We start from the raw sequence: 26,474 nt of genomic DNA on the forward strand, positions 1-26,474 counted from the left end.
TGTGTGACGGAGGAGCCCACTAGACGGGCCACTGGCGGGTACACTGGCGGGCCACTGCCCGTCCAGTGCCTTCCACGGGACCACGGCACCTAGCCACCTAATACCTGGAGGCTAGAGGGAAAAGGCGAGAGGAAGTGGGGGAGGAGCGAGAGGGGAGGGGCGCCTGGCCCCAGGAGCTTCTAACCATGACTGGGCGGCACCAGACCCAAACAAACCTGCAACTTGTTGCAACTCTCTGCGATCGGTGGCTCACACTCTCAGAGTCTCACTGGCCGGCAACCGTTGCTCGTTGCTGGCGCGCAAGGCGGGGTACGTACCACCGCCATTGTTTCTTTTTTTTTCCTTTTCAACGCGCCCGCTGTCGTCTCACTTGTGGGCTGGGTTCAGGCTCTGCGCTCCTGCTGCGCATCTTGCTCGACGCTTTGGCAACCACCCCTCTTCGCTCCTCACGCTACTACGCCTGGAGACACATGATTCTGCTGAGCAGGCAGATGATCCGCCCCTGCCAGCCAAGCCGGGGAGCCAGGTGCCCACCACGTTGGGCTTGTTGGCCATCAGGCCATGGTGAACATGAGCACCACAAGCCTGGGCTGGGGGCTGAGCCAGCGATGGACTGGCCGGGGCAATCGTGCTGGCCGAGCCGGGACGAGTTCCAGGTTCCCACAAAAAATCAACGAGGCCTGCCCAGGTAAATTTTGCCGCTGATCGCTTGTGTTTTTGTGAATTGCTGGCGACGGAGACGTCCAAGAACGGGTGCCTACCACCCCTCTTCTGGGGCTCATGAGCCTGTGAGCACCTCATCCACCATGTGCGACACTCGAGATAAATCAGGTGAAGGGGATGGCCTGGCAACTCTGGCGAGTGATTGGGCTTTGCGGTGTGCTAGAGGCGCTTATCTGGTCGGCCTTGGTTGTCGTGATGCCCCGCCATCAAAAGCTCGTCACTCTCACGTGCGACTTGCCTAGGTACGAGTACCCACGATGGGTACGATTGGCACCGTCCTATCTAGACTCACTGCCAACAATGTACCGCGTATGTATCGTTGCCTCGCTGTGGCGTTGTCTTCGTGACACGATGGATCCTCCCGAGCCAAGGCGCCGGCACTGGCCTAGTCCCCGTCGTAGATCAGCGAGTATGGATAACCTTTGTCCAAACCTCACAATATTATCCGTACACGCGCATTTCCTCACCTACCCTAGACAAGAATAAGCCTACCAGTTCCCCCAGGACGCCATGGCGCCAGTGCTGGTGGTTGTGCCGTCAACGCATTAGAATGTGGGAAAAAACTTCGCTCTGCGCGTGAGAGGAGGTTCTTGTCTTACGGTTATGCCCGTTAACCCGGGTTCAGCCGTGACTCACCCACCATCGCCTTATCACTCTCCCCGAATTTGCATTATGTTGTCTGTTATGCATCCTTCCGGTAGGCTGTGCAAGTTGCACCTCTGACCGATCCTGGAGGGGTTCAACCAGAAGCCTGGCGGCCAGTCACAGGCTCACCGTTAACTTCTCAGTGCTCCCCTTCATGCTCGGGAGCCACTTCTTTGTACGAGTACGTCGTAGTTTGCCCCGTCCCCTAGTTTGCGCCCCACCCCCAGGCTAGAGGCTGATCCAATTTGGTCCCATTGCCGAAGGGGTTGGACACTGGTGGGAAGTAGAAGAGCTGAAAATGCATTTTGGAATCTACGTAGATAAGGTAACTAATCTGTACCATGTAAGGAGTTCTGAATGACCTACGAATAGGGTATCTCTAGTGCCATTAGAGTATCCCGCCATGCTCATAAACTCCCCCCTCCCGGCAATATCATAGCTCATCATCATTATATCCATTCTCCTCGCGGCCCCAGTTCGCAGGGTCACCACCCGGGACGCATAGCCCTAGCCTCCAAAAGTAGTCTCGGTGTGCGGAGAAGAGCCGCCAGAGCTTGTATCGCGTGAAGCCGTTGCCCCCCGCGCTGCAGCTGGAATCATCGTCTCCCACGCAGGTATGAACATCCTCCTCACTCGGTGACAGATGCTCCTTTTCGATAAAGATCTCGCCTGCGTGCGCTCTGTATCCCCATTCCTCCAGGGGCAAGAGAGGGACGGGATCATTGTAGTGAGTTACCCGGCGGTATGAGCGCTCCTCGGGTTCCGAGTCTCCGTCTAGGCGGAAGACCTCATCAACAAAGCGAGCGAGGCGGGAGTTTCCCACCCGTGGCTCCCCAAAAGTCGTCACGATCACATTATCCCAGCCCAGAGACACCCTGAGCTCCAGGGCCGCGAGGCAGGCAACAGAACCCCCCAGGCTGTGGCCGACAAGGTGGATGGGATAGTCGGGGTGCCTCTCCCTCAGAGCAACAAGCTCTGGGAGGACCTTTGTCCGCGCCATCTTCCACGAATGCAGAAAGCCCATGTGGACGGTGCAGTTCTTGCACTCGTGCTCAGGCTTCTCTGGGGGCTCCCCGCCCCCGTGGTCCGGCGATGGGTAGGGGACGTACTTTTGGGGGATGGTGCTTAGGTCAATGACGGTGTTGGCGATGCTGTACGTCCCCCGGAACGCAACGAGAATGGCCTTGTTGCCGACAGACTCATCTCCTTCCCCCCTATCAGGCCGCCGCTCGCCGTGGTCCACTGCGATGAAGCCGCAGCTGTCGCTCATGAGCATGCCCGTGTTCCATGTCGTCACGAGCGTCACGCTGGGGAATTCGTTGCAACGGGAGACGCAGGTGAAGGGTTTCCGGACACCCGTGTTGCCTATGCAGTAGCTGATGTCAACAAGGCGAGCGAGGCGCTCGAGCTCTGAGAAGAAGGGGACTGAGATGGCAGTTGTCGAGAACGACGAATCTAGGTTGGCCTGGGGCTGAGATTGTAGCGCGAAGCTGCCAATGAAGAGCTGGACGAGCAGCAAGATGCTGGAAAGGGAGCCCATTTCCAGTTTGACTATCCGTAGAGATGCATGCTGCCACTGTTGGGTAACTTGGGTTATACCTAGATGGTTGGCTGGTGGCTGGGACAGTGCAGCGCCAGTGGCTAATCCGGAGGCTGGTGAAGCGTTTTCGATCGTGGTCTACCGTACCTCAACGTGAGTGTCGCAAAAACAATGACGCATCAAACGGCTCCCTCCATCTTCTATCTGTACAGGCGAGCGACTCAGCGTCAATCGGAGTTCAATTTCGAGGACTAAGAAGGTCTCGTGAGCTCGAAATGTGAGGTCATTGGGTCTCTGCAGGGGGGTTGAGGTTGGGGTCAGCAGGGGTGCTGATCTTCCCCCAGACGCGTCAGTGGAGGCTTCTTTGGGCCACCACTCATCAGCAACTATTAGGCGGCATTCCACCAACTCTCCCTCCCGTCATTCTAAACGATTCTCTAGTCGACCATTCACCAGCGCTGTTCCCAATTTTTGACATGTGCACAAGACTTCTTTTCGGTCTATCCTGGTTTTTACCATTACCATCATGCGTACTGATATCTATCCGTGTTATAGACCCTAGTTGTCTCCAATCCGACAATGCCTACGCATCCTCCTAACTAGAACAACCGGGTCGGGTCTCGCACTGGCTGGATGCTAGTGAACTTGGAGGTGTGCGTTGTCGAGTTGGTAACGCAGTCGCCCTTCGTCCCGCATGCCAGAGGGAGGCTGACGCTTCCAGAGACCTCGTAGGTTGCCTTCCTGTAGCAAGAGGTTAGATACCTACTCGTAGCCGCCCGGTATCGGTCGCGGAACAAGGCCGCAGGAGTACATACCCGTCTTCCCCAGGGCACACCCGCTCAATCATCCATAAGGAGCGCTCGTCATCCTCCCATATGAATTTGACCTCTCCATTCTCGCAGGGGTAGCGGGGAGTCAGCCCACCGGGGGTGGTCGACTCGGAGGACGAGTTGAAGTGGCAGAGACTCTCGATTTTGGTCTCACTGTCGATGAACCTGAAATTGAAGGATCCCAGCGTGTTTTCGGTGTCGTTCGACTGGCCGCTGAAACCTTTAATCTTATAGTTCCCGGGAAGGACACAGTCGTCATTCGCCGCCACCTTGGCCAGGAGATCTGCGGGAGGCGTGTACGCCAGCCGGCCTGCGAGGGCAGATGGCAGCGAAGCCAGCAGCAAAACGTCGACTCTCATGATGGGCTAGTCTCGTACTCGGATGATTCTCTACGAAATTGTACAGAGTTGAGAAAGACAGAGAAGGGAAGGCTTTGGAAAGAAGAAAAACGACGGACAGGTTTCAGATCCTTCGAATCTCTAATACATGGCGATGTGATCGACAGGCGCTGTCATATAAATGGAGATGGCAGTGCTTCGTGTCTCCACTGACGCTTGTCAGCAGCAATAGCAGGACAAGCCCTTGAATCCTTTCCTTGTCTCCGATCAAACAAACGAGAGGCCCGCACTCGAGCAAACACGCAGATACGAATGCTGACGGGTCATCAACAACGAGTCGTTGGTGTCACTCCAGGTGCCGAAGCCGGTGCCTTGCGTCGCCTAATACTGCACATCCCTTTGCTCCCTCTGTTTGGAAGTGGCAAAGTTCGCATGTTTCTTTGTCCGTCAACGTGTGCTAGGAACGTAGTACTTATATTGGAAGCATTGTTAATGGTCCTGAAGTAGATCACCTTTACCACTCCTAACTGCGTGGGAGCCTCATTCGGAGACGGCATTCACAAGATCCTTGAAGAGTGATCGTTGCACGTATCCGTACCAAATAAGGCAAGGTACTTACCATCTCAGCACTGGAAAATGCATAAGAGATGGAAGGCCAGAGAAAACCCGTGATTTGAGACACGAGGAAGCACAAGTGCATAAGCTGAAGACCTGACCTGCTGTACAACGCGATCTTCTCGCCAGTCCCATCCAGTTGTCGTGGCAGCAGTGGAACAGCAGGAGGTGGAAGGTGGTCCGTGCGCACTTAGAGTTGCAACTTCCAAGTCCCAGCATGGAAGTCGCCCAGTCTCCAGGCACACATTTTACCCTTTCACGTGACCCACAACCCACCGACGAAAATTCCGGCATCCTCACCCCCACACCCAGGGAATTTTCACGAATCCGACCTCCTTCTCGAATTTCCCCTTCCCTTCCCACGACCGACTAACCCGCCAGCTTCAATTCGACAACAACACCTTGTCGACATAATACACAATGGCCAAGGAAGCGCCTGCGAAGACCGGTCTGACCATTGGTCAGAACCGCGGCCACGTACGTTTTGTCACGGCAGTCTCACCTCGTGGAGGATCTCTGCTTCCGAGGCGAGCCCGCCGGCTCTCCGCTCCTCCCATGGCAGACGATGGACGCTGACATACGTTTGTTTCTTTTTGCCCCGTATACAGAAGACCACTCCCCGTGTCACCAAGCCCCGCGTCTCGCGGTCCAAGGGACACCTGAGCAAGCGCACCGCCTTTGTGCGTGAGGTCGTCAAGGAGGTTGCTGGGTAAGTCGGAATTCCTTCGTTCCCGTCTTTGGTTGAGTTGGAGTGCGCTGTGAAACTGGGATGGAGGCAGAGAGAAGGCCAGAGGAAGCGGGAGATTGGGGATTAGGGGTTGAAGATTCAACACTTTGAATTACTGGGGACAAGCTGCTAACGATGATCTTCTTCTAGCCTCGCCCCCTACGAGCGTCGCGTCATCGAACTCCTGCGCAACAGCCGTGACAAGCGCGCCCGCAAGCTCGCCAAGAAGAGAGTACGTCCCCGACAAACGCAGCCGACATGCAAAAAAAAAAACATCGGAACGTGAGATATGCTAACACACCATTTCGCAGCTCGGTACCTTCGGCCGTGCCAAGAAGAAGGTCGACGAGCTCCAGCGTGTCATCGCCGAGTCCCGCCGCACGGCTCACTAAACGAACACCTCCCCTGACAATCTCGAACATCTGGCAAGGAAAAATGACTTGGGTTTGGCATGGATTTGGCGTGGTCATGACTTGAGTCGGCTCATCGGCTATGATACACCGCCGCAGGGCTTGGCTGCCGGCGTAAAAGGAATGAATACCAAGTGTTAAACCAAATTTTCCAGTGTGATGGTCCCGATGATATATCTTCTACCCTTTCATTTGTGATGAGGTGCGCTCATTCTATATACTTTCTCATGAGTCCAACTCCTTCCGCTGTTCCACCCCTGGTAAAGATTATTGTCGCCAATCCCAATGCCGTGATGCGTCTTTGAATTTTGATTTGCTTCCTTGCAACCGCTGCACCTGTAGCCTTGAAGACGGGGCTTTTACTTCTTGCCAAGTTTGAACCACCTCGGCATCTTCTTCCCTCCACCGTCGTCGCTCTTCTCCTTATTTGGCTCCGGAGCAGGTAGGGGACTTGCTCCCTCTTGCTCACCCTTGGGCACCTCGGGGACCTTCACAGCCTGCCCCTGGCGGGCCACGCTGGACTTGAGGAAGGGCTGTTTCCGCACGTCTGGCTTGACGCTGTCGTCCCATACGAGATTCACAAGGACCCGCCCAGAGAGCTTGTACCCTTTGATGAGGCTGTGCTTTGGTCCGTCTTCGTCTTGGATGACCGTCTTGGCTCCCGGTAGCACCAACCGGAAGGCTTGGTCGCTGTTCGCCATGACGTGCCGCACAGCCTGGTACAAGAATCTGCCCGTCTCGGCGGGGCCAGCCTCCCATTCACTGCTGGTGTTGTCGGGAAACCGGACTTTGATGAGGACGGACTTGACGGCAGCAAACTTGGCCGCCTGGGCCGCAGCCTTCTCCTCAAGCTCCTTGTCAGAGAGCAGGCGCTTGTTCCTCGAGTGCTCCTGCAAACGAGTCTGGTGCATTTGCGCGTGGGCGATACTTGGCGTGAAGTCGGTCTCGCTCACAGGGGCGAGAGCTGCGGCAGGTGTTGTGCCCGAAGGGGCGAGGAAGACATTGACAGGTCTGTAGGGGTCCTTCTCCCCAGGCCCATCACTGTGATCCGGACCAGTTGTACTTGACTGTGACTCTTGTGATTCTGGACCAGAGGCCTGTGGTTCGGGGTTCTTGGAGGGCTCGAGCTGAGCATCGGTCATGGGGGTATCAGAGGTAGCATCAGTACCTGTGGGCTCAGGTTGTTTGGTGTCTTCCGTGGCTGCTGGTGCCTGCTTCCTCTCCTTCTCTTCCTCAACCTCCTTAAAGAACTGACCAATCTGATCCATCGCTTCGTATAGCGTCTGGTCCGTGGTCTTGTACGCTAGGCGTATTAGAACGTTGCCCGAGTTGTAGCCCAGCTGCGAGAGCGTCTTCTGAAAGTCGACAAACGTCGAACATTCTCTACCCATAATGTTCAAGACGGGCGTCTCGTAGTAGAGCTGCCCGCTGCCGCTCGCGGAGTTTCCTCCAGCCATCTGCGCCACCCCGCGGGCAGTGATGTTGACGTTACGACCGTTGCTGGCGTCTCCGCTCTCGAACTGACGTAGGACTTTCCATAGCGTCAGGTCGCTGGGAAACTTGTGGATCAGGCGACCTCCTGGGATTTCCTTGGCTTCTGGCTGGGGGATCTGGAGAGCGACTTGGACGACGGAGGGGGTCTTTGACTTCTGGACCAGCTCGAGCTTGGCGCCAGGACTGAGGCCGGATGTACGGTAGGGGACGGAGAGGTCGACTTGCTTCTGATTATGTCTGGGGAACTGTTAGCTGCGAAGAATTAGGAAGCAATGCGATAGTTGAACGAACCTCAGGAGATACTTGTCACTCGGAAGCTTGAGCTTCTTGCACGCTTCTTGGAGGACATCCGTCAGATATGTGCCTGGGGTGACTTTGATGGTGGTTCGCCGCAGGTCGGTGGCGATGACCACGACGTGCGACGACATGGTAACGGTGTTCTTCAAAGGATGTCTTTGAAAGGAGGTTCGGAAATGTGGTGGCCAGTGGCCTTAGGTGATATGCGACGTGACGATGGGAGCTTAGGTTGTCGATGGTGGGGTTGGCGTGCGTGGAGGGGATGGTGAGAGTGCGGCGCTCGGCAGCCAGGTCGAACTTGTTGATCCAGTATTTAGGTGCAGGATCAGGGCAAATTCCAAGTACTGTCAATCTTGGAAGTGTCGGACCTCGATAACCTCGATGGGGAAGGCAGGGTATTCGTAGTTCGCTGTGTAATGTAGCTTGCGAGCGTCCACCAGTCCACCACCAATCTTCTGGAACCCTCCGTAGGCAACGGCGCAGTGAGCCTCCACTGTGAGGTAATGCCAGCAGGCCCCAAGGCTCGGTGGGCAGAGCTGCTGGTGGGAGGTCAGTGTGGTGGCCACCTGGACAGCTTGGACCAATCAACGGGGGTCGCCAGGTGGATTTTCCGACTCGGCCGCGCCATGGGGTGTTTGCCTTGGTGGTGCAGCGGTGCAGCAAAGCCATGAGTTGGTGGGTGAAGGTGCACGTAACGCAACTGCATCCTGGAGCTCATCAACGTCCCAAGCCGGAGCTGTTACACTCCATCATCCCTCCAGCCCGCCCTCATCAAAACCATCCACTCCCCACGACCCCGCCAACGACCCCTAGCAGCACCTACCGAGACTCTGGTGTGCACACATATGGGGCGTAGCCTCCTGCATTGACAAGAGGTCTTCATATTCTTGCCGTAATCGACACTAGGAGGGGCCCTTCGACCACTCCTCCACAGCCATCATGGTATGTCCAGCCCAATAGGCGTTCCGTCTACGAGGCATCGGCTAACTTGTATCCCCCTCGCAGTCCTCTCCCTTCTCGATAAGTCCGTATACACGCTCCACCACCGTCCCCGAACCCCCCAACTGACACACCAACTCCCAGACGGCGGCGCCTGCGTCGCCATGGTGGGCAAGGACTGCGTCGCCATCGCCTGCGATCTCCGCCTGGGCATGCAGGCCCTCACCGTCTCCAACAACTTCCCCAAGGTCTTCCAGTACGGCGACGTCTACCTGGGCCTGACCGGCCTGGCCACCGACGTCAGCACCGTCAGCGACCTCTTCCGCTACAAGACCAACATGTACCGCCTGCGCGAGGAGCGCCCCATCGCCCCGCGCACCTTTGCCAACCTCGTCTCCTCCTCCCTCTACGAGAAACGCTTCGGCCCCTATTTTGTCTCCCCCGTCGTCGCCGGCCTCGACCCCACCACCGGCGAGCCCTTCATCTGTGGCTTCGATAGCATCGGCTGCATCGACTTTGCCAAGGACTTCATCGTCTCCGGCACCGCCTCCGAGCAGCTCTTTGGAATGTGCGAGGGCCTGTGGGAGCCGAATCTGGTGCGTTTCAATATAGGACTTCGATTTCCTCCCTCCCTCCCCCGTGAACCACCGTAGGTGGCTGACTTTAGTATGCTCTGCAGGACCCCGATGCTCTCTTTGAGACTATTTCCCAGGCTCTACTCAGCGCCGTCGACCGTGACGCTCTGTCCGGTTGGGGCGCTCACGTTTACATCATCGAGAAGAACAAGGTCAGCAAGCGGTTATTGAAGGGTAGGCAAGACTAGAGGGGGGATATTACGTAGAGTGGAGTGTGCCCAGTGGTGGCAGGTGGGTGGGCACGTCTGGTAGACTGGGTTGCATCTTATATGTATGAGAAACTGCTATAGATGCTCGGTCAAATACCATGGTCGAGTGATGCGACCTTTAGGCCGACCCGTTACGAACACAGTGATTACGTGCCATGTTTTGTAGTCAAGCCTTGATAGTTGAACAATGATGCGCATGAGATCGGATGGCTAACCTCGACTGCCTGTAAGCTATATGGTACATGCGTGACTCTAAAACAATTGAGTCCTGACCCCTTCTTGATCTTTGCGTTCGTTCTTGACCCTTTTATTGTCTTTTGTACTATCCCATCTATTGCTCCTTTTTGGCCTTGAGGCTGTTATCCGTAGTCTTTTGCATGAAGAACTGGCGCTCTACAAACTTGAGAATCTCGTCGATAAGACTGTTTTTAATAATATTAGTGATGTCAATGGGGGTGGTACGAGCTGGATATGAGACTTACATGACCGGTGCGCTGATGGCGACCACGGCCTTCCATTCCATTGCGTTCAGGGGCAGGATCGCAAAGAGACCCTGGAGGACCGGGGTGTAGAGGAGCGCAAAGTGAAGAGCCATGGACAGAGCGATAGCATAGACGAGCATCATGTTCTTCCACAGAGGCAGAGTGAACAGCGACTCGCTGGACGAGAGAGCGTTCATAGCGTTGAACATTTCGATGACGACGAGGATAGACAGCGACACAGTTGACGCAGCCTTGGCCATGTCGTTGGTGAACATTTGGCAGCCAATCTCGGGGAAGTCGGCGGAGCAGTGGTGGAAGTGCGAGAGCTGCTGGAAGGTGATCTGGGGGCCTTCCGGGTTATACATGAACCACCAGGCATATCCAGCAACAGTTGCCAGACCAACATACGTGCCAATGATGAGGTACCTCATGAAGAGCCATCCGCCAATGAGAACCTCGTCCCTCTTACGGGGCTGGCGCTTCATGATGTCGTTGTCCGGGGGGTTGAAGGAGAGGGCAGTCGCGGGGAGACCGTCCGTGACGAGGTTGACCCACAGAAGTTGGACGGGAACCAGAGCCTCGGGCATGCCCAGGGCCGCTGTGAGGAAGATGGAGACGACCTCGCCAATGTTGGACGAGATAAGGTAGCGGATGAACTGCTGGGTGTTGTTGTAGATGGCGCGGCCTTCCTCGATGGCGACCTCGATGGTAGCGAAGTTGCTGTCAGCAAGGACCATGTCGGCGGCAAGCTTGGCCACATCAGTTCCGGAGCCCATGGCAACACCAATATCAGCCTTCTTGAGCGCGGGGGCATCGTTGACACCGTCTCCCGTCATAGCAACCACTTCTCCCAAAGACTGAAGCAGGTCAATCAGCTTGGACTTGTGGCCAGGCTCGACACGGGAGAAGAGAGATGCTGTCTTGGCCGCCTCCAGCTGCTCGCTGGGGCTAAGGTTGTCAAACTCGCGTCCCGTGAAGCTCTTGCCCGTGAGGTCCTCATGTCGGCCAAAGACACCAATCTGGCGGCAGATGCTCTCAGCAGTGTTTCGGTTGTCGCCCGTGATGACGATGACCCTAATGCCCGCATCCTTGCAGTGCTGAATGGATCCGGGAACCTCCTCTCGAGGAGGATCCAGCATACCAACGAGGCCAAGGAACGTCATGTTTTGCTCAAGCTGCGCGTACTCCTCCGTCGACTTGGCGGCTCGGACGAGCGGGTTGCCAGATACATCGTCGATACTGGCCAGAGCGATCATACGCAGGCCACGGTTTCCGTACTCAACAACCTCCTTCATCAGTACATCCGAGATCTTCTTATCCAGGGGCACAGGCTTCCCAGAGGCACCCAACAGCGCGTGTGAGCAGCGGTCAATGATGGATTCCGGGGCTCCCTTGACGAGGAGCTTCTGCTTCTTGCCGCTACCAGCCAGTACAGACATGCTCTTTCGGTCGCGGGAGAACTCAAACGTTAACAGGCGAGGGAGTTTCTTCTCATAAGTGCTGTTGGCGTAGTGGACACAATCCTCGGGATGGGTTCCGGGAGGCGCACAAGGACCGATCTTTTCTACCAGGACTCTCAGAGCGCCCTCAGTGGCTTCACCAATGTTGGAAAAGACGCCGGTTCGTGCATCATATCCTAGTCGAGCATCGTTGCAGAGAGCTGCCACCTCGGTCATCTGACGGACAGTTTCCGAGCTCTTAGCCAAACCCTCTACAACCTTGCCATTCGACCTGATAGCGCCCTTGGGGGCAAACGTCGTGCCCTCAACGTCAAGTTCGACCAAATCACTGCCAGCTTCGTTGAGGTAGACCATTTTGTTGACACTCATCTGGTTGGTGGTGAGTGTGCCAGTCTTATCGGAGCAGATGACACTGCAGCTTCCCAGAGTCTCAACAGACGGAAGGCTTCGCACGACGGCGTTCTTCGCAGCCATCTTCCGGGTACCAAGAGCAAGACATGTCGTGATGACGACGGCCAGACCCTCGGGGATAGCGGCAACACCAAGTGAGACGGCAATCTTGAGATAGTAAATAGCGCCCTTGGTCCAGGTACCGTGGCTGGGGTCGTTGAAGTGGGGGACATTGATGAGCCAGACGAGGATGCAGATGACGGTGATGACCCTCGCAAGCTTGTCACCAAAGTCGTTGAGCTTCTGCTTGAGGGGCGTGGGTTCCGAGATTTGGGCAGTGATGCTCTCATGGATGTCGCCAATGGCCGTGTTGGACCCGGTGAGGACTACGATTGCCTTGGCTTTGCCCGTCACAACCGTTGTTCCAGAGAAGAGCATGTTGACCTGGTCCTGAAGGACGGCCTTGTCGTCTTTGACCACAACTTCGTCATCCTTGCGGACACTCTCGCTCTCGCCAGTGAGGACTGCTTGGTCCACGGCAAAGCTGTTGCTATCGATCGAAACCACACGGCAGTCGGCAGGAACGCGGTCGCCCACGGCAACGGAGATGATGTCGCCGGGGACGAGCTCGTCGGCCTTGACGCGGGAGACGTGGCCGCCATTGCGGATCACGTTGGCCTCGTTGGCCGAGTATTCTTGCAGAGCGGCGATAGCCTTCTCGGCACTACTCTCCTGAGATACTCCGACAACGGCGTTGAGGATGAGGATCGTGAGGATCTTGGAGTTTGTTAGCATTCGCGCGTGAACTTGCGTCGGTGGGGTAGCCGAGTCAGTAGTGGCCACAGTTACGTACCACGGCAGGGTCGACGAAAGCGCTCCAGCCGCCCTCCTCCTCGAGAAGGGCGAGGGCAAAGGATACGACGGCAGATCCGAGGAGAATTATAACAAGCTGGTCTTTGAATTGCTCGAGAATGAGCTCCCAGATCGGGGTAGGGGGCTCGTCGGCGATAGCTGCACCGAAACGGCCAGGTTAGCGACTCCTTCGTTGAATGAGGGGCAGATATACCGAGGGGGTTTGCGTACCATTGCTGCCATGCTTGCCACGTGACTCGACGACCTGGCTATCTGTCAAGCCGGCGCTGTCGTCGACCTTGAAGTTGGCGAGCACCTTCTTGATGGGGTGGGAGAAAGCAGCCTCCATGGTTGGGGTTAGGACAGAGGTGGGCTGAAGTGGGATGGCGATGCGCTGCGTTGCGTGGTGCGTGCGGCGACAGGCCGAGACAAGTCACAGCCAAGTCCGGGGTGAGTGGCCGGTCGGTCGGGTCACTGCTGACGAAAGAGTGCAGTGCGGCAGCTGCGGGAGTCGAGATCCAAGAGTGGCAGGCTAGAGAAGGTAATAGCGGAAGAGGGCGACGCTCAGCGGCCAGACATGGCGGGAGGTTGGAGATTTGTCAGAACAGAGTGGACTCTCCACGTGGTGAAGAGGACAGGGTGGTATTACTCCGTACTACTCGTAATAGACGAAGAAGTCGGGACTCAAGATGGCGATGAAGGAATCCACAGAGAATGCACAAGATTCGGGTGGAATCAGGACGCGGAAGTCCTAGATCAACCTTGTCATGTGTGTTCTCGACTCAGTCAAGTTGCAAAAGCTCAACGTGTTCAGATCCATTGCACCAGTCCAGGGACTTCTTCCCAGCGCCTCACGACTGGGACCTGAGCCTTGCCCCTCTAGGGGTTAGCGTGGCGACTCCAGTGGGGGAGACCTTGCCAGAAATAAGCCATCACTTAAAGGGATATCTTCCACCTAAGCTGTCACGTCCCTTTTATGTCTATCAATTGGGGTGCATGTCCAATGAGAGCCCCTGTCAAACTCGCATCGATGTCATTTATGCCCGACCCGCAGGGCAACTGTAGCGGCCTGGTTCAGAATTCGATCTTCAACACCTCTTGACGCATGGACACCTTGGCACTCCCAGATAGGCAAATGTCACCTCACCATGGATTCGTTTCTCTGGTCCTTCATCTCCAAGACCCCAACATGGAGAATCATGGACCCTCACCGATAATAGCCGGCATAATAATACTGGTAACTAACCCTCATCCCAGGTACCTTGAGGGATCAAATGGGCCAGCAAACTCGGGCCCCTCCTCACTTCGTCTTTAACAACCCCAGTCTTGGGCAGCTCAAATGGTGAATGAACCTTTTAATGGCAGCTTGTTATTGGCTCTGGGCTCAGATTCCCTGATAACTTCACATGGGCTAACACAATTGCTGCATGTCTGTCAGCCAAGCACGCCAGGGTTGCCCTCCTGAGTCTCCTCTGGCATCTAGACCGCAGCAGAGGCTTGCGCACGCACTGAACTTAGTCGAGCGCAAGAGATGCATATCGAAATATACTGGTCTCAGCTCTCCACCCGCAACTCGATGTTTCCCAGACAGATCCCGTGTGCGGGACATGACAAATGCGACATCATCGCGCTCTGCATCAACAACGGCTCTTAGCTTCCCCTCCCCCCAACCTGCTAGGTACGGCTACCCATAGCACGACACCATTACACGTCTCTCCACGATTGATTATTGGAGCTATGCGAGAAGTGGTACTGCCCCTTATGGATGCTACCTGCTGGGTAGTAATCGGTTGCCGCCCTCAGAGTTGTGCACGCCAACAAGCCACACAGAGCCTACCTTGATCCCGACCGCGACACCTGTGCGACACCAGCAAGATAACGAGGAAGTCCATCATCCCGGCACCGTATGCGTGAATATGATGTATTCGTGCCCCATTGAACCGCTCCTATGACCCTTTCCTTCACAGATCCTGCCCTCGTCTCCCCTCTTGATCAACTCCGCCCATCCATCTTACCCGCCACCGCTACTCGGCGACACGAGCTCATACGCGCGATCGCGCTCTGTCTGGTTCAGACGACATGCCCCTATTCTACCCGGTGGTACGTGTCCGCCGATTCTAGGTTCGATTCTAGCTTCTGGGCGCTACACACCTCACTCTGTGCTATCCTCGGGTCCCGGGACTCAGGGAGCCAAGGCGGTAAGGATAAGCTGCATAGGCCGTAATGACTCGGATCTCATTGGGGTTGGAAGTGAGCGTTAGCTGATCTACCTCCCGGCCGCACCATGCCTCGATCCTCTCTAGTTGAGGTAACGCAACTTGGGAGCGTCAGGCAGAGGCACGAAGCAAGGGCACCTGCAGTCGTTATTGACACTGCTCTCGAGCCAGGATCAGCGCTCCTGCCTGTTCTCAAAGAGAGGACGCCGATTGCTCCCATTTCCTGGTCTTGCTGGCTGGCCTCTTTAGGCCTCTACAGGCCTCGTTCTTGCAGTTTGAATCGAGATGCACGTCACCATCATCCAACTCGCTCCCATCTAGCACTTGTGGTCCTCTTCCATTTCTATTCCATCTTATTGTTGGTGCTTCTACACCCACCATGTGCTGCTGAGCCACCGTCCGAGTGCTTTTTGAACCCTTTGATTTCTTGTGGAAAGCTTTCCATCTCCGTGCTTGGGAGTTTTCTTCTCTTCCTAGGACTTGTCTCCAGAATGGCTCTTGTCGAGCCGGTATCTTACCCCCACAGCAGCGCTATCCATGGCCCTCGAGACACTGGTCTGCTGGGCCCCATCCTGCCATATTCCCCTCCGTATCGCGGAAATGGAAAAATACATAACCCCATCGACCAGTTTAATCTAACTTCGGAACTCAAGGGCATTGATGGCCTTGGTACCTTGGGCTTGCACGGCCTCGACAGATTCGACTTAACCCTGAGGGAAAGCTGGGTTGACGTGAACTCCGCGCCTACCGACCCTCGCTCATCTGGGCCTATTTCCGACTCTGAAGTTGACGAGAAGTCCCAAGATTTCTGCGTCGCTAGCTCCAATCCGCAATCGCGAGGCCCGTTCAGGAAATGGATGAAATCCATACATCGTCGTGCAGCTCACAGACCTTCTGTCCGCAGACACCACCATCATCCTCCTCGGAGCTCCTCGGACATAGGCGATATCGGCCATGTTTCTTGTGATTCCCGGCTTCAACGACAAACATCATCGTCCGGGTCATCCTTTGGATTTGTTGAGGCTGTTCGAAGTGCTAGTGTCAGTCTCGCCAGCGTCAGTAGTGTGAATCGCTCTAGACGAAACACCGCGCGCTCCACAGCCTTCTCTAAAACGGACCGGAGTAGCAGGGCTTCAGCATCGGGGGCCAGAATATCCGAGGACAGCGTAGTCGCCGAGAAGCCCCTGCCAAGACAAGATGCTGCCGTTACCGAGCGTGCACTCCGACGTCGACGCGTGCTAGAGGAGATCATTACCACTGAGGAGAGCTATATTGGGGATGTTCGCTTCTTAATCAATGTGAGACCACAACCCTTCCTTCTTTCCCTCTCTGACCCTCTCAAGGTTTACATCACCATCCTCGCCTCTCTTCCCAGCCAAGCCGTTGGACTGCGGTCCTCAATCAACCGGAACTTGACAGACATAGTCGAGCTCCACGAAGAGTTACTCGGAGAGCTTCACCGTGTCGTCCCAAACTCTGAATATTCACACTCCGACAACCAACAGTCCATTCCATTACCAATAAACCAAAGTTGTCCCAAATCGTACGGCCATCGTCGTTGGCGGAGTCTTAATGCGGTTCCGGAGCACGATGATGGCTCGCCTCTCGTCCAAGGAGTCTCTGGCCTCCTGGCTGATCCTCAGGTTGCAGCAGATGTGGCTAGGGTGTTCGGCAAGAGGGTGAGCATGGGCGCTCAGAGCTCTCTATTATTTGACTGACTTAGGTTTTCAGATGAACCGATTCTTCATATATAAGGAATATGGGGCGAAATATGACATGATGACAGCCGACATCAGTGCGGCTCCCTCCAGCATGCCTGATTGGGAACTGTACCAGAAAGGATTGGAGGCACTGGCATCAACCGTCCGCTCAGCCAAAGGGAACGCTGACACACTAAAGAAGGCACTTACGCTGAGCGACCTCCTCATGAAGGTTCGTCCAGAGCCCTATAGTTTGTCGATGGCGGTTGTGCTGACCTCACAAGCCAATTCAACGTATTTGCAAATACCCGCTCTTATTTTCGGAGCTGCTCAAGTACACCACAGTGGTGGATTCCCCGAACGCTCATATGGAGGTGGAGACAACACTCGCAAGGCTCCGTGAAGCAACCGCCGAAATCAACCGTGCGACAGATGATCCTCAGGTTCGGACTACTTTGGAGAAAACTTGGCTACTGCAGGATCGACTGGTATTCCCGCAACGGGTAACTCTCACTAGAGAATGCCTAGGCCTACGTGAAAATTTGACTGACAACTGCTCAGAAACTTGACGCTGTGACGAGAACTCGGATTCGGTCGTTTGGGCGGATACAACTGTGCGGGGCTCTCCACGTATGCTGGCAAAGTGCAGTAGGAGTTGAAGGGCAGTACATGATATCACTCCTCTACCAAGATGTCTTGTGTCTTGCGTCCGCTGGGAAGGTGGATCCAATCTATACAATCATGGCATGCGTCAACCTTAATGGAATCAAGGTGGAGGATGTTGACAATGGGCGCGGTAAGACTAGTATTGTTGGTAGGAAAAGGATGTTGGCAAAACTAACAACAAACCAGGGATCCAATGTCATACAGCCCCGTTCTCGTGGAAACTTATCTTCGAATGCGACTGCGAAATGTACGAGTTCCTCATGACAGCGTGCTCGCCAAAAGAAGAGGAGGAGTGGCGCAGCCGCCTATCTGGACGCAACAATGCCAATCGTGGCCCCGGAGACACCAGTATTTTCAGCACGACGGAGCTGAAGATGAAGAGTCTAGGTACTGTCTTCGGGAAGCAAGGTATGAATTTATGGCCTGTCCGGATAGCCCGCAGCGAAGCTCACTAGATAAAGGTACGACGGCGCGGAAGCTCTCGATTAACCGAGCGACAACAATTAGTCCCAAAGTTCCCTTATGCCGAGTGGTCCTGAAGAATACGAGCGCGATGAGGGATGGGCAGGGCAGTTCCTCTGGAAGTCTGACCATACACCGTTCCCAATCCCTATTGACAGCCAACCCCAGACTACCAATTCTGGCGCCACCTCGTGCGGAGAGGGTTCGACTGGAAAACCTATTAGCTGATGTTTGGAGTCGAGAGAGTCTCCCATTCCCAGGAGTCAGCAGCCGACCTGGGAGCGGACACCTCGTGCGTGCCTCTTCTATGATGCTCAAGCTGAGCATGTCGAATCTAGCGGGGTCGCTCAACAAGAGATCTAGCAGCCTAAGCCGTAGAACGCCCAGGGTATCAGAGGACGGTGTAGGTGTGCCGTGCCAGCGTAAAGATAGTATCGGCCCCGAGCCAGATATCAGACCTAGTGATCTGCTCGAAGATGATGCAGACACGATGACGGCCCTCAAGCGGCCACGAATTCAAGAGATGGCATTTTCTCCGACTCAAGACGATACTGACGATTTTGTAACGACGGGTTCTCCTGAGACGGTACGGAGAACTGAAACGAGGGATGGGCCGGAGCCACCAGCATCACTCGATACGGGCCAAGATGACTCGAGCAGGGCACGCATGCTACGAAATTCTTCAGGAAACAGTATACGATTCACGGCCCCCAAAGATGGCGGAAAAGGAATAGGGGATGTTTTGGAGAAGGAAAATGCATGCGAGATCCAACGACGCAAAAGCCTTGGTCGATGGGCCAAGATGGGACATGTGGCCAAGGGTGATGGCAAGGGGCATGGCTTGCGAAGCTTCTTCCGATAGATAACAGCGTGGGGGTTCTATACGGGTGGTTTAAATGGGGAGGACCACCGCAATGCCTTGAGTAATGGCGACAGAGCATTGCCGGACTAGGATGATGGGTTGGTAGACAGTCAGAAGTACTAGTATTAATAGGGTCTTCCGATTATGCGTATCAAAGCGAGAAGGAGAAGAAGAAGAAGTTGAGGGTCAGCCAATTGAATTCTACTATGAAGCTTCTTGAAGTTATGCATGTTGAAGTATCAAAGGTACTACAGTGCTGCGACGTATCACTCAGATGTCCGGGCAGCAACATGTCTAAGCTTGGCAAACTTAGAAGGTCCAAGCTGCTGAGATGCTACTAGCAGCGGCTCCCAGATCAAGGTTCGAGCGCAGCTGTTTGTCTCAAGCAAGTACGTAAGCTACCATTGCCGTTAGAAGGTGCTAGCAGCAGGTTGCCAGTGCTGTGGTGGGGACTGGGGACCCAAAGCATCATGATGGCCGTCGCCGATGACGTATTGACGGCAGAGCACTTGGATGGAAATGGAGCTGCCCCTCCAAGCTCTGTTCCTTTTAAGCCTCCTCCATCGCCAAACTCAATCTTGGTTCTTCTCACTTTTCCCCTCATCCTCTTGACGAGACAGATCCTGCAAAACACCACCCCGTATCGAACTGCTTTCCCTCCCTCGACCTTGACATCTCGAAGCATCAAGCATCGCCTCTGAAGCTCCCACGCACTACAACCACCCCCCCTCACACTTAATCACCACCATCATGGTTCGCGGCCAGTCCACCCAGAACAAGGTCCATTACAAGGGCGAGTCCGATGACTTTCTCGTCTTTGTCGATGACCCCGAAGTCTACAAGAAGTGGCTCACGGACTCGAGCATCCCGCTCGCCCACTTCGTCTCCTCCTTCAAGATCTTTGTGACACACAAGTGAGTTTCCTCATCTGCCGTACAAGATTTTTTCTGTCTGTGGCTGACCGAGCTGTCCTTTCCCCCGCAAACAGGCAAGGCGCCCAAGGCACATATGACTCGGCTTCCAAGAGCTCCCTGGCGTCCGAGTTCGGCACGGATAACGAGGACGAAGCCATCAAGAAGATCCTCAAGCAGGGTACCGTGCAGACCGTAGAGGTGAGTAAACTTTTCCTTCCCTAGCTCCCAGGGGGGGAGATATTTTACCCGTAAGGAAACATTGGCGGAAAACTGACACGAAGCAGATGCCCGACCGACAAGGTCCCACGAACGACTCCATGAGCGACATGAGGACCAAATAGATTCATCGCCGAGTCCGGTACTCGACACCCACATTCCAGAGGCGGCGGGCGGATGTTCCTCTGCATATGCATGGATGTCTTTGTATTTTTCTGGTAGGATTGGAGGTCTCCGCATTTTAGGGGCCATGGGAAACGGGAAAACATGGCGACAGCTCTCTCTCTCTCACTAAAACGAGAGCCACAGCGAGGAGCAGACTACGAAAACTTAGCAGTCTCCTCGCGGGGGACGATAGCAAATGGCTTCGTATTTTCAAGCCCATGTACAAATGCTCTTTATGGGACATAGAGCACAATCAAATGGCATCCCCTCCAAGATGATGATTTTCGATGAAAGCTGTCAGTTCTTGGTTTTCCAACGTGACGCACTTGACGTACATTGTGGAGCTACTACCCCAGTGACGTCAGCATCATCGGCCACGATCTGTGCGCTGGGCAAAGGCCAACCAGCAAATCAATTTTCGACTTTTCTCGGCCCACGCCCTTGCAATCGACGATAGCCAAGAGGGATTCGTAATCTTCTAGGTCTCTCACACAGGTTTACTGGCAGACCAATGCCCGAGACCGGGTGTTGCCTCGTCAATGCCTGCGCCAAGCCACCGTATGAGTATACGCCACGGGCCTCAGGTCCGAGGGCCCGTTAAGCGCCGACGACGCAACCACTAACACGCCACGTTCGAGATCGCCGAGCACCACCAACACATCCCATCATCTCGTATTAGGTATTTCGTCGCCAAGGGCCGCATCGAGAATTCTCCCGCACTGTCTGTTGCTTTTGACTTTTTTGATTGGTTGTTCTATACGTAGCTGGGGGTATTATCTCTACGAGACGTCTAGCCGAGTCTCCCAAGAGGCTCACGCAAAGGGAAGACAACGCAGCAGAAAGAAATACAGAAAATAAGAATCGCTGGATGAAATTCATCGCTATGACCTGTCCTCCTCACGCTCGCTGACGGTGGTATCTCGAGGTACTCTATGCCTTCGCCATAATGGGAAAAAGAAAAGGAAACACACAAAACGCCGGTGCTATGACAAGAGAGCAAAAGGACTTGAAAGAGATCGGCCCTAGGCCCGAGGAGTTTGTTTTCAAGCCCGGGCACCAAGCCCACGGCCACGCTCGGGAAGCGTCCATGGTATCGCACATATCATCTAGACACGGTCAGAGTCTTGTTCTCGCCCTCGACCAAGCAGCAGTGGAGATAAACTCACCTCGCCTTCACTATAAGCTACAAAGTAGATCACCATGCCAATCATGTAGTAAATCGCCGGATTGGTGGCCTGGTACAAGAGCACCGCGGCCAGAGCCACGAGTGGCAAAATGGCCAGGCGCACCTCGAGCGAGCGGTGGATGGCCGACCCGGCGACGATGCCTAATGGCCACTCGAGCGCGAACATGCCTATCCCGAAGACGAGGTTTATGATCTGTAACACCGGTATGGGCCGTACTGCGCCGTCAAGCGTCTTGGTCAAGAAGTCCCAGAAGATCTTGGGCCAGAATAATCCCTCGATGGCGGCGGCAACCTGGTCTGCAGACTTGTTAGTTTTGATCCGACATCAACCTGTCTTGCTTTTGAGTGAAGGAGGACGTACAGGCTGCGGCCGTGAGGATGATCAATCGGGCCCAATGGTTCTTGATGAGCTTGCCCATTGTGACGCCTTTTTGTCCTTTATTTTACCGTCTCTCTTAAGACTGATACCCCGGAATACCTCCTTCTTTCCTCCTCTTGAAACCTGCTTCCACCCAGCTCTGAGATATCGTCAAAATATCAAGGTAGGCTAGTATGTTCTACAGCCCACCAGCACACGTCGAAGCCTTCCAGAGGCTTGTCGGATCGAAGAGGGGGGCAGGTGACCGGACCTGCGAGTGGAATTATGGCGTGGGGTGAGTGGAAAGACAGCGTATTAGGGATAAATAAATGAATCCAGCTTCCGAGAAGACGTATGAGACCAGAACAAGCCCAAGCCCACGAGACTATAACCTCTGGCCTGCAGGGCCAGGGCTGATGCCCGCGGAATGGAGCTGAGACGGTGCCCGCGGGCGAAAGTGTGTCAGGTGTCGACCGGGAAATGCTGACGCCGAGCTGGCGGTGCTCTGGTGGTAAGGGTTTGATATTGAAATGAGACGATTCGTGTGTTGTGGCGGTCCTTGCAGGCTGGAATACATTTAGAAACGCATGAACCGTCGTTGCGTGGTTGTCTTCTTAGTAGGCAGCAGCAAGGGCGCGAGCGAGGAGGCGAGACGTGGAGAGTTCGACGAGGAGAGTGAGTTTCGTCTGTTTCCTAGTCGTTCAAGCGAATGCTGGATCTCGGGTTTCACGTCGTCGCTGAGTGTCGGAGCCAGACCGGGCAATGTTGGAGATGTGAAGTGGCGGAATTTGGGGGGGGGACGGACAAACGGACAAGAGAACGGAAGGTCTCAGACAGACGGCGTCAGAAGTGGTTTTATCGAACAGGGAAGTCAGGCCGAACCAGGGCGCTTGCGCATCGCATCAACCGTTCGACCAGTACAGACACGACCAGAGAAACGTGGTGATCAGTAGCGTGAGGAGAAGGGACCCGTTCTCATACAGGTGGGAGGATGCATAACTTGCAGGCATGGTGGGCGACTGCACCGTGTGCACGCCATCACACAGGCTATATCCAACGTCGCCTTCTCAAGAACAGAGGTGATGAGGTGATGAGGGGAGAGAAGAGGCCATTCAGAAGTGTTGATTGGAGAGAGCTCGGCGGTTAGAAGACGGCGGTCTGGCCAATGAGACATATTGCCGCCTGCGTCCTGTCGCTCTAATGCGGCCCCAGACAGGCCAGTCCCCAGAGGTACATGGATCCCACGCCAAATTAACGTGGTGACTCATGTACCGGCTGTCGGGAGCTCCACACCCCCAAACCCCACCACCTGTCAGGGGTGTTGGTGTCTGTTCGATCGAAAACCAAACCTTCCATTGTCCCAAAACCCCAGGATCCCAGCCTCTCATTCACAATGGGCCATGGCTCAAATAGCGCCAAGGGCCTGTGGGCTATTTTCTCCCACCAATATTGCTTGGCTATTCACCCAAGGCCACGCCATCATGAGCCACGTTGGCCGTTATCACGGCCTTCTGTCACAAAAGATCATTCGATGAGACTTGGCTGGTTCCCAGGGCATGGCCAGACTTGGGCGCGACAGCAATGAGGCAGATGGTGTTTGACATCCGAGCTCATTGTCTTGGGGTCCGGGACTCAATATGTAATAGTAGTAGGTATATCCATACTACATAGTACGTACATATACGGATACATTGCCCTAATAATGAATAGCAAAGAGGGGTTGCCGCTACCCTGGCCCTGGTCTCCCATGTCGGTATTCATTGAGGAGCGGCGGTGTGGTGCATCTCGACCCGACCTTCCTCCTCCTCGCCAGGCCAACATTTAGCGTTGTCGCCGTATGCTTTCCTCGCAATTACACCCTTGTACGCACGCCGGGGGATGCCAGACGGGAAGCCGTGATTGCCTCCGCCTAGAATGTTCATCAATTCCAATTTCCATTACAGTTAAGTTCTGAAGTTGGCGGCCAATCGCCAACTCTTGGCTCAAACAGGACGGGGCTTAATCGAGAGTCGCCGTCAACGGTCAGCCGCCCACTCTTATGGCTTCCATCCAATCGGGCTTGCGCTTAATTCAGATATGCATCCCCTGTTGTACTCGTACTCACCCAGGCACCTAGTACAAAGTAGGAATAATACTCAGCCCTCGAATCTAGACCCCTCTGTCTCCGGGGAGGCTTTCGACCCGGCGGCACTCTGGTGCTGCTGATTGGAGTCATCGTGAGGTTCTGTATTCAAAGATCTGGACTAGATGCTGCCTGTGTGCTGTTAGCCAGAATACCAAGGCTCAGCCTCCATAGTCTTTTTTTTTCAATAAGGTCCAATAGTGTCGGCAACTGGAGAGGCATCCCACCACGTTGGTCGTATCCCCTAGTTGCAGTTGCCCCACGCCTTGAATAACTCTATTTTCATAACCTGTTGGCTCTAGTTTTCTCGCCCGCAGGTACAGAGAGGTTGCGGCCAATTTCATCCGATCTCATTCGCGGAGGACAAGTGAAGTAGTATTACAAGTACCCCGAACAACACGTAAAGATGGGCAAATTCAATCCGGCCTGTTGGTACCCAATCCAGAGGCACGTGGAAATCACAGACGATCCGCACTATTGCTTCTCGGATCATCATGGTATCGGTGCTTAACACCCTCTTCGTAGCTCGCTTCTCACCATAGGTTGGAGGGCCCAGCTCATGCTCAACCTTGCCAGTCTCAGTCTCGGGCGGGCGTTGGTCCATCCGTCATGTGTGATACCAGGCGCCCGGCGTCCGTCTCCCCAAGAAGGTCGCAAAGGCGACCCATTCGGTCAGGAACAAAGAGGCTTCCTGTTAGATCCTTGAAATCTGAGGAAATATCGGTCAAGATATTTGTCTGCCTCTCTAGCAAGGGCCGCCCATTAACACAGTGGGAAAGCAACGCACGCTTCGAGACGCCAGTGTGTATGTTGGTTGGAGTGTCCTCGTTGCATTGCCTTCTCAAGTTGCTGAGGCATAAAGGTAGATCCTGAGCTGATAGGATTGGGATGATGGAGATGTCGACAGTATGTACCATTCTAAGAGAGGTCAGCTAAATGACTATAGGTGGCCTCTACTGGGGGCGGCAAACTCTATTTGCTGCTTGAGGAGAGCTCCCATGGGATCGTCCCCGTTAAGGAGTAGTATGATGAAGATGAAGCAGCCTCCGTTCAGAAGCCGCAGCCTCTCCAGTCTGTCTCCCGTTTTAGGTGCTCCCGCCTCAGCAGAGGAAATGAGGATGCCCCGGATGACAGCAGTGTTTCCATTGCCTTTTGCGGAGAAGGCAATATCGTGCGTCTCGAGTCTCGTCTCTTACCATGTTGATTTAGCCCAAGTCATGAGAGGTCAAACCGTAGATAACTACCTCTCCAGTTGCTTCTAGACAGTCTAGGCAGCGCCGGCGCCCACTCTCTCTTTTGCCGGAGAGACGAGCAGAAGAACATGGGGCCGGGGAGAGCCGGACTCGGAGGAAGTCTATGCGTAAGAATCAAGAGGATTGCGTGGTTCGAATGGTAATGGTTGTTGAGGGAAGAAATTGGGGGCGCGAATTAAGAATTTCTATGGCCTGTACCTTCCTCCCTCCGGTCCATGAAGTATTGGAGTCCAGGTTGGAAAGCACCCCATTGTCCCTTCCTTCCGCGCAAGAGTGAGGTGCTATCGCCGGAAAATATCATCCGCCCAGACAAGGTGGTGATCATACCAGTAGTATACAAAAATTTTGTGCTCTTCCTGCCCTCTGCAGGTTCTCCGTCTATTTCCGTCTATTCATATGCAACCCCAGCGCCGGCAGGAAATAAGTCTTTCTATGTTCAATATATCAGTTCGCAAAGAAGCGAGGGAGGTAAATCGTGACAGCTGCAAAGTAGCGAAGGTCTTTGCACAAAACTTGTCGCAGGAACGCTGCATGGGAGCAGGCTTTTAAGAGCTCTGTAACGTCGGCAATAGGGGCTGCTTCGTCTTAGGGTCCTTCAAGGCCCGGAGCGCCTCTTCCAGTGACTCGAAGCGCTGTCGCTGCTTCTCCTCGGCGTCGGCAAGCTCCTCTTCTCTCCTTTGCAGGTCCTCTAACCGCTCGCTAAGCTCCGCAATGCGCTCCTTATTGGCGTCGGGCTTCTTGGACGCCTTCCAGTATTCGTATATGATGAGCCCCCCCGCAACACCGAGGATGAAGGCATCGCCGAGGACGTCCGCGAACAGGTCCACGGCCTTGGTCTCAGGCAGCGGGCGGAATTTGCGCCGCCACACGCTCTGCGCCCCGAAGGGGAACGCCCTACGTCGGGCTGCGCCGGGGCGGTGCTTCTGCTTGAGGGACTCCTCGCGCTTCACCTGCTCCTCGGTCTTAACAGTCGGTGCTTCGGCCCACTCCTTGGCCCGACGTTCTGCCTCCGGGTCACGTAATAGGGCTACTGAGAGCCGCATGTTGAGCTGGTGGATCGACTGGCCATGGCGGGCGGCGAATGCGCGGAAGCTGGGGTGGTCGTGGGCTTGGGCCTTGATGCGGTTCTTTCGGGCGGGGGACACCGGAGTTAGCGCAATCTTGCAGCGTGACGGTGAACAAACGCAGAACATACCGCGCCATACTTGGAGACGTGCCGCACAAAGAGCGACGCAAGCTTGAAGAGGGGCAAGGGAACCATTGTGGAGGTTATGACTCGGCGTCAGACCTTGATATTGGGGGGAAGTCGTCGCAGCGGAAAGGTCGCAAAGTAGGAAAGACAACATGGACCAGCGTTGTTGTTCAGGCCTCGTAGCGTATCATTGCAATATATGGTGTGTGAAAATTCACGTTCGCCTTGATTCCATGGCAGTCGGGGATCGAGTCGGACCCTGCGGCGAAAGTGATGCCGTCTGGTCCCGAAGCGTTATGGTTCCTGGAGGTGACGACAGTGGAGCTCGCGCTGGAGCCTCTGGACTCCTGGAGGGCTGCCGATGCGACAGGGGTGCAATTGCCATTCAGCCAACTGGACGTCTGCAACTTTTTGCTGTCCGATATGCTGAACTGGTGATGTGGGGCCACTCACACCGCCCCACCAATGAGCGACGGCCTTTCCCGTGTGCTCCACTGGCGGTTGCCAGGCGCAACGAGAAACTCCAAGTGGGCAGAAAGTACACAAACCACCAGGAATCACGAGAGCTCACCACGA

General features: G+C 55.0%; 9 protein-coding genes across 9 annotated transcripts; 3 read left to right on the top strand and 6 right to left on the bottom strand.

Annotated features, from left to right (window-relative positions):
- Positions 1–1,801: 1,801 nt before the first annotated feature.
- ACO1O0_000296 (Alpha/Beta hydrolase protein) lies at positions 1,802–2,908 on the bottom strand (the record flags this gene model as incomplete). Its single annotated transcript, XM_083189795.1, has 1 exon — positions 1,802–2,908. The coding sequence occupies one exon, from the start codon at positions 2,906–2,908 to the stop codon at positions 1,802–1,804; it is 1,107 nt and encodes a 368-aa protein (XP_083053654.1).
- Positions 2,909–3,507: 599 nt separating this feature from the next.
- Positions 3,508–4,097, bottom strand: ACO1O0_000297 (uncharacterized protein; the record flags this gene model as incomplete). The annotated part of the gene is made up of 2 exons (XM_083189796.1): positions 3,508–3,649; positions 3,724–4,097. 2 exons carry the CDS (start codon positions 4,095–4,097, stop codon positions 3,508–3,510), a joined length of 516 nt encoding a protein of 171 aa, XP_083053655.1.
- Positions 4,098–5,111: 1,014 nt separating this feature from the next.
- rpl36 (60S ribosomal protein eL36) lies at positions 5,112–5,810 on the top strand (the record flags this gene model as incomplete). Its single annotated transcript, XM_083189797.1, has 4 exons — positions 5,112–5,168; positions 5,300–5,400; positions 5,569–5,650; positions 5,730–5,810. The coding sequence occupies 4 exons, from the start codon at positions 5,112–5,114 to the stop codon at positions 5,808–5,810; spliced, it is 321 nt and encodes a 106-aa protein (XP_083053656.1).
- A 377-nt stretch (positions 5,811–6,187) lies between these two features.
- ACO1O0_000299 (uncharacterized protein) lies at positions 6,188–7,750 on the bottom strand (the record flags this gene model as incomplete). The annotated part of the gene is made up of 2 exons (XM_083189798.1): positions 6,188–7,559; positions 7,614–7,750. 2 exons carry the CDS (start codon positions 7,748–7,750, stop codon positions 6,188–6,190), a joined length of 1,509 nt encoding a protein of 502 aa, XP_083053657.1.
- An 808-nt stretch (positions 7,751–8,558) lies between these two features.
- On the top strand, positions 8,559–9,381 carry PUP3 (proteasome core particle subunit beta 3; the record flags this gene model as incomplete). Its single annotated transcript, XM_083189799.1, has 4 exons — positions 8,559–8,561; positions 8,625–8,643; positions 8,703–9,154; positions 9,226–9,381. The coding sequence occupies 4 exons, from the start codon at positions 8,559–8,561 to the stop codon at positions 9,379–9,381; spliced, it is 630 nt and encodes a 209-aa protein (XP_083053658.1).
- Positions 9,382–9,733: 352 nt separating this feature from the next.
- On the bottom strand, positions 9,734–12,935 carry ACO1O0_000301 (calcium-transporting ATPase; the record flags this gene model as incomplete). The annotated part of the gene is made up of 4 exons (XM_083189800.1): positions 9,734–9,824; positions 9,885–12,511; positions 12,588–12,745; positions 12,818–12,935. The coding sequence occupies 4 exons, from the start codon at positions 12,933–12,935 to the stop codon at positions 9,734–9,736; spliced, it is 2,994 nt and encodes a 997-aa protein (XP_083053659.1).
- Positions 12,936–19,242: 6,307 nt separating this feature from the next.
- On the top strand, positions 19,243–19,747 carry ACO1O0_000302 (ribosome maturation protein; the record flags this gene model as incomplete). Its single annotated transcript, XM_083189801.1, has 3 exons — positions 19,243–19,406; positions 19,481–19,604; positions 19,691–19,747. The coding sequence occupies 3 exons, from the start codon at positions 19,243–19,245 to the stop codon at positions 19,745–19,747; spliced, it is 345 nt and encodes a 114-aa protein (XP_083053660.1).
- Positions 19,748–20,830: 1,083 nt separating this feature from the next.
- ACO1O0_000303 (uncharacterized protein) lies at positions 20,831–21,392 on the bottom strand (the record flags this gene model as incomplete). The annotated part of the gene is made up of 3 exons (XM_083189802.1): positions 20,831–20,893; positions 20,954–21,270; positions 21,335–21,392. 3 exons carry the CDS (start codon positions 21,390–21,392, stop codon positions 20,831–20,833), a joined length of 438 nt encoding a protein of 145 aa, XP_083053661.1.
- A 3,859-nt stretch (positions 21,393–25,251) lies between these two features.
- Positions 25,252–25,967, bottom strand: ACO1O0_000304 (optic atrophy 3 protein-domain-containing protein; the record flags this gene model as incomplete). Its single annotated transcript, XM_083189803.1, has 2 exons — positions 25,252–25,833; positions 25,902–25,967. 2 exons carry the CDS (start codon positions 25,965–25,967, stop codon positions 25,252–25,254), a joined length of 648 nt encoding a protein of 215 aa, XP_083053662.1.
- Positions 25,968–26,474: the final 507 nt, after the last annotated feature.

This window comes from Amphichorda felina, assembly GCF_050947745.1.
Source record: "Amphichorda felina strain 45539 chromosome Unknown scaffold_1, whole genome shotgun sequence".
Lineage (NCBI taxonomy): Eukaryota > Fungi > Ascomycota > Sordariomycetes > Hypocreales > Bionectriaceae > Amphichorda > Amphichorda felina.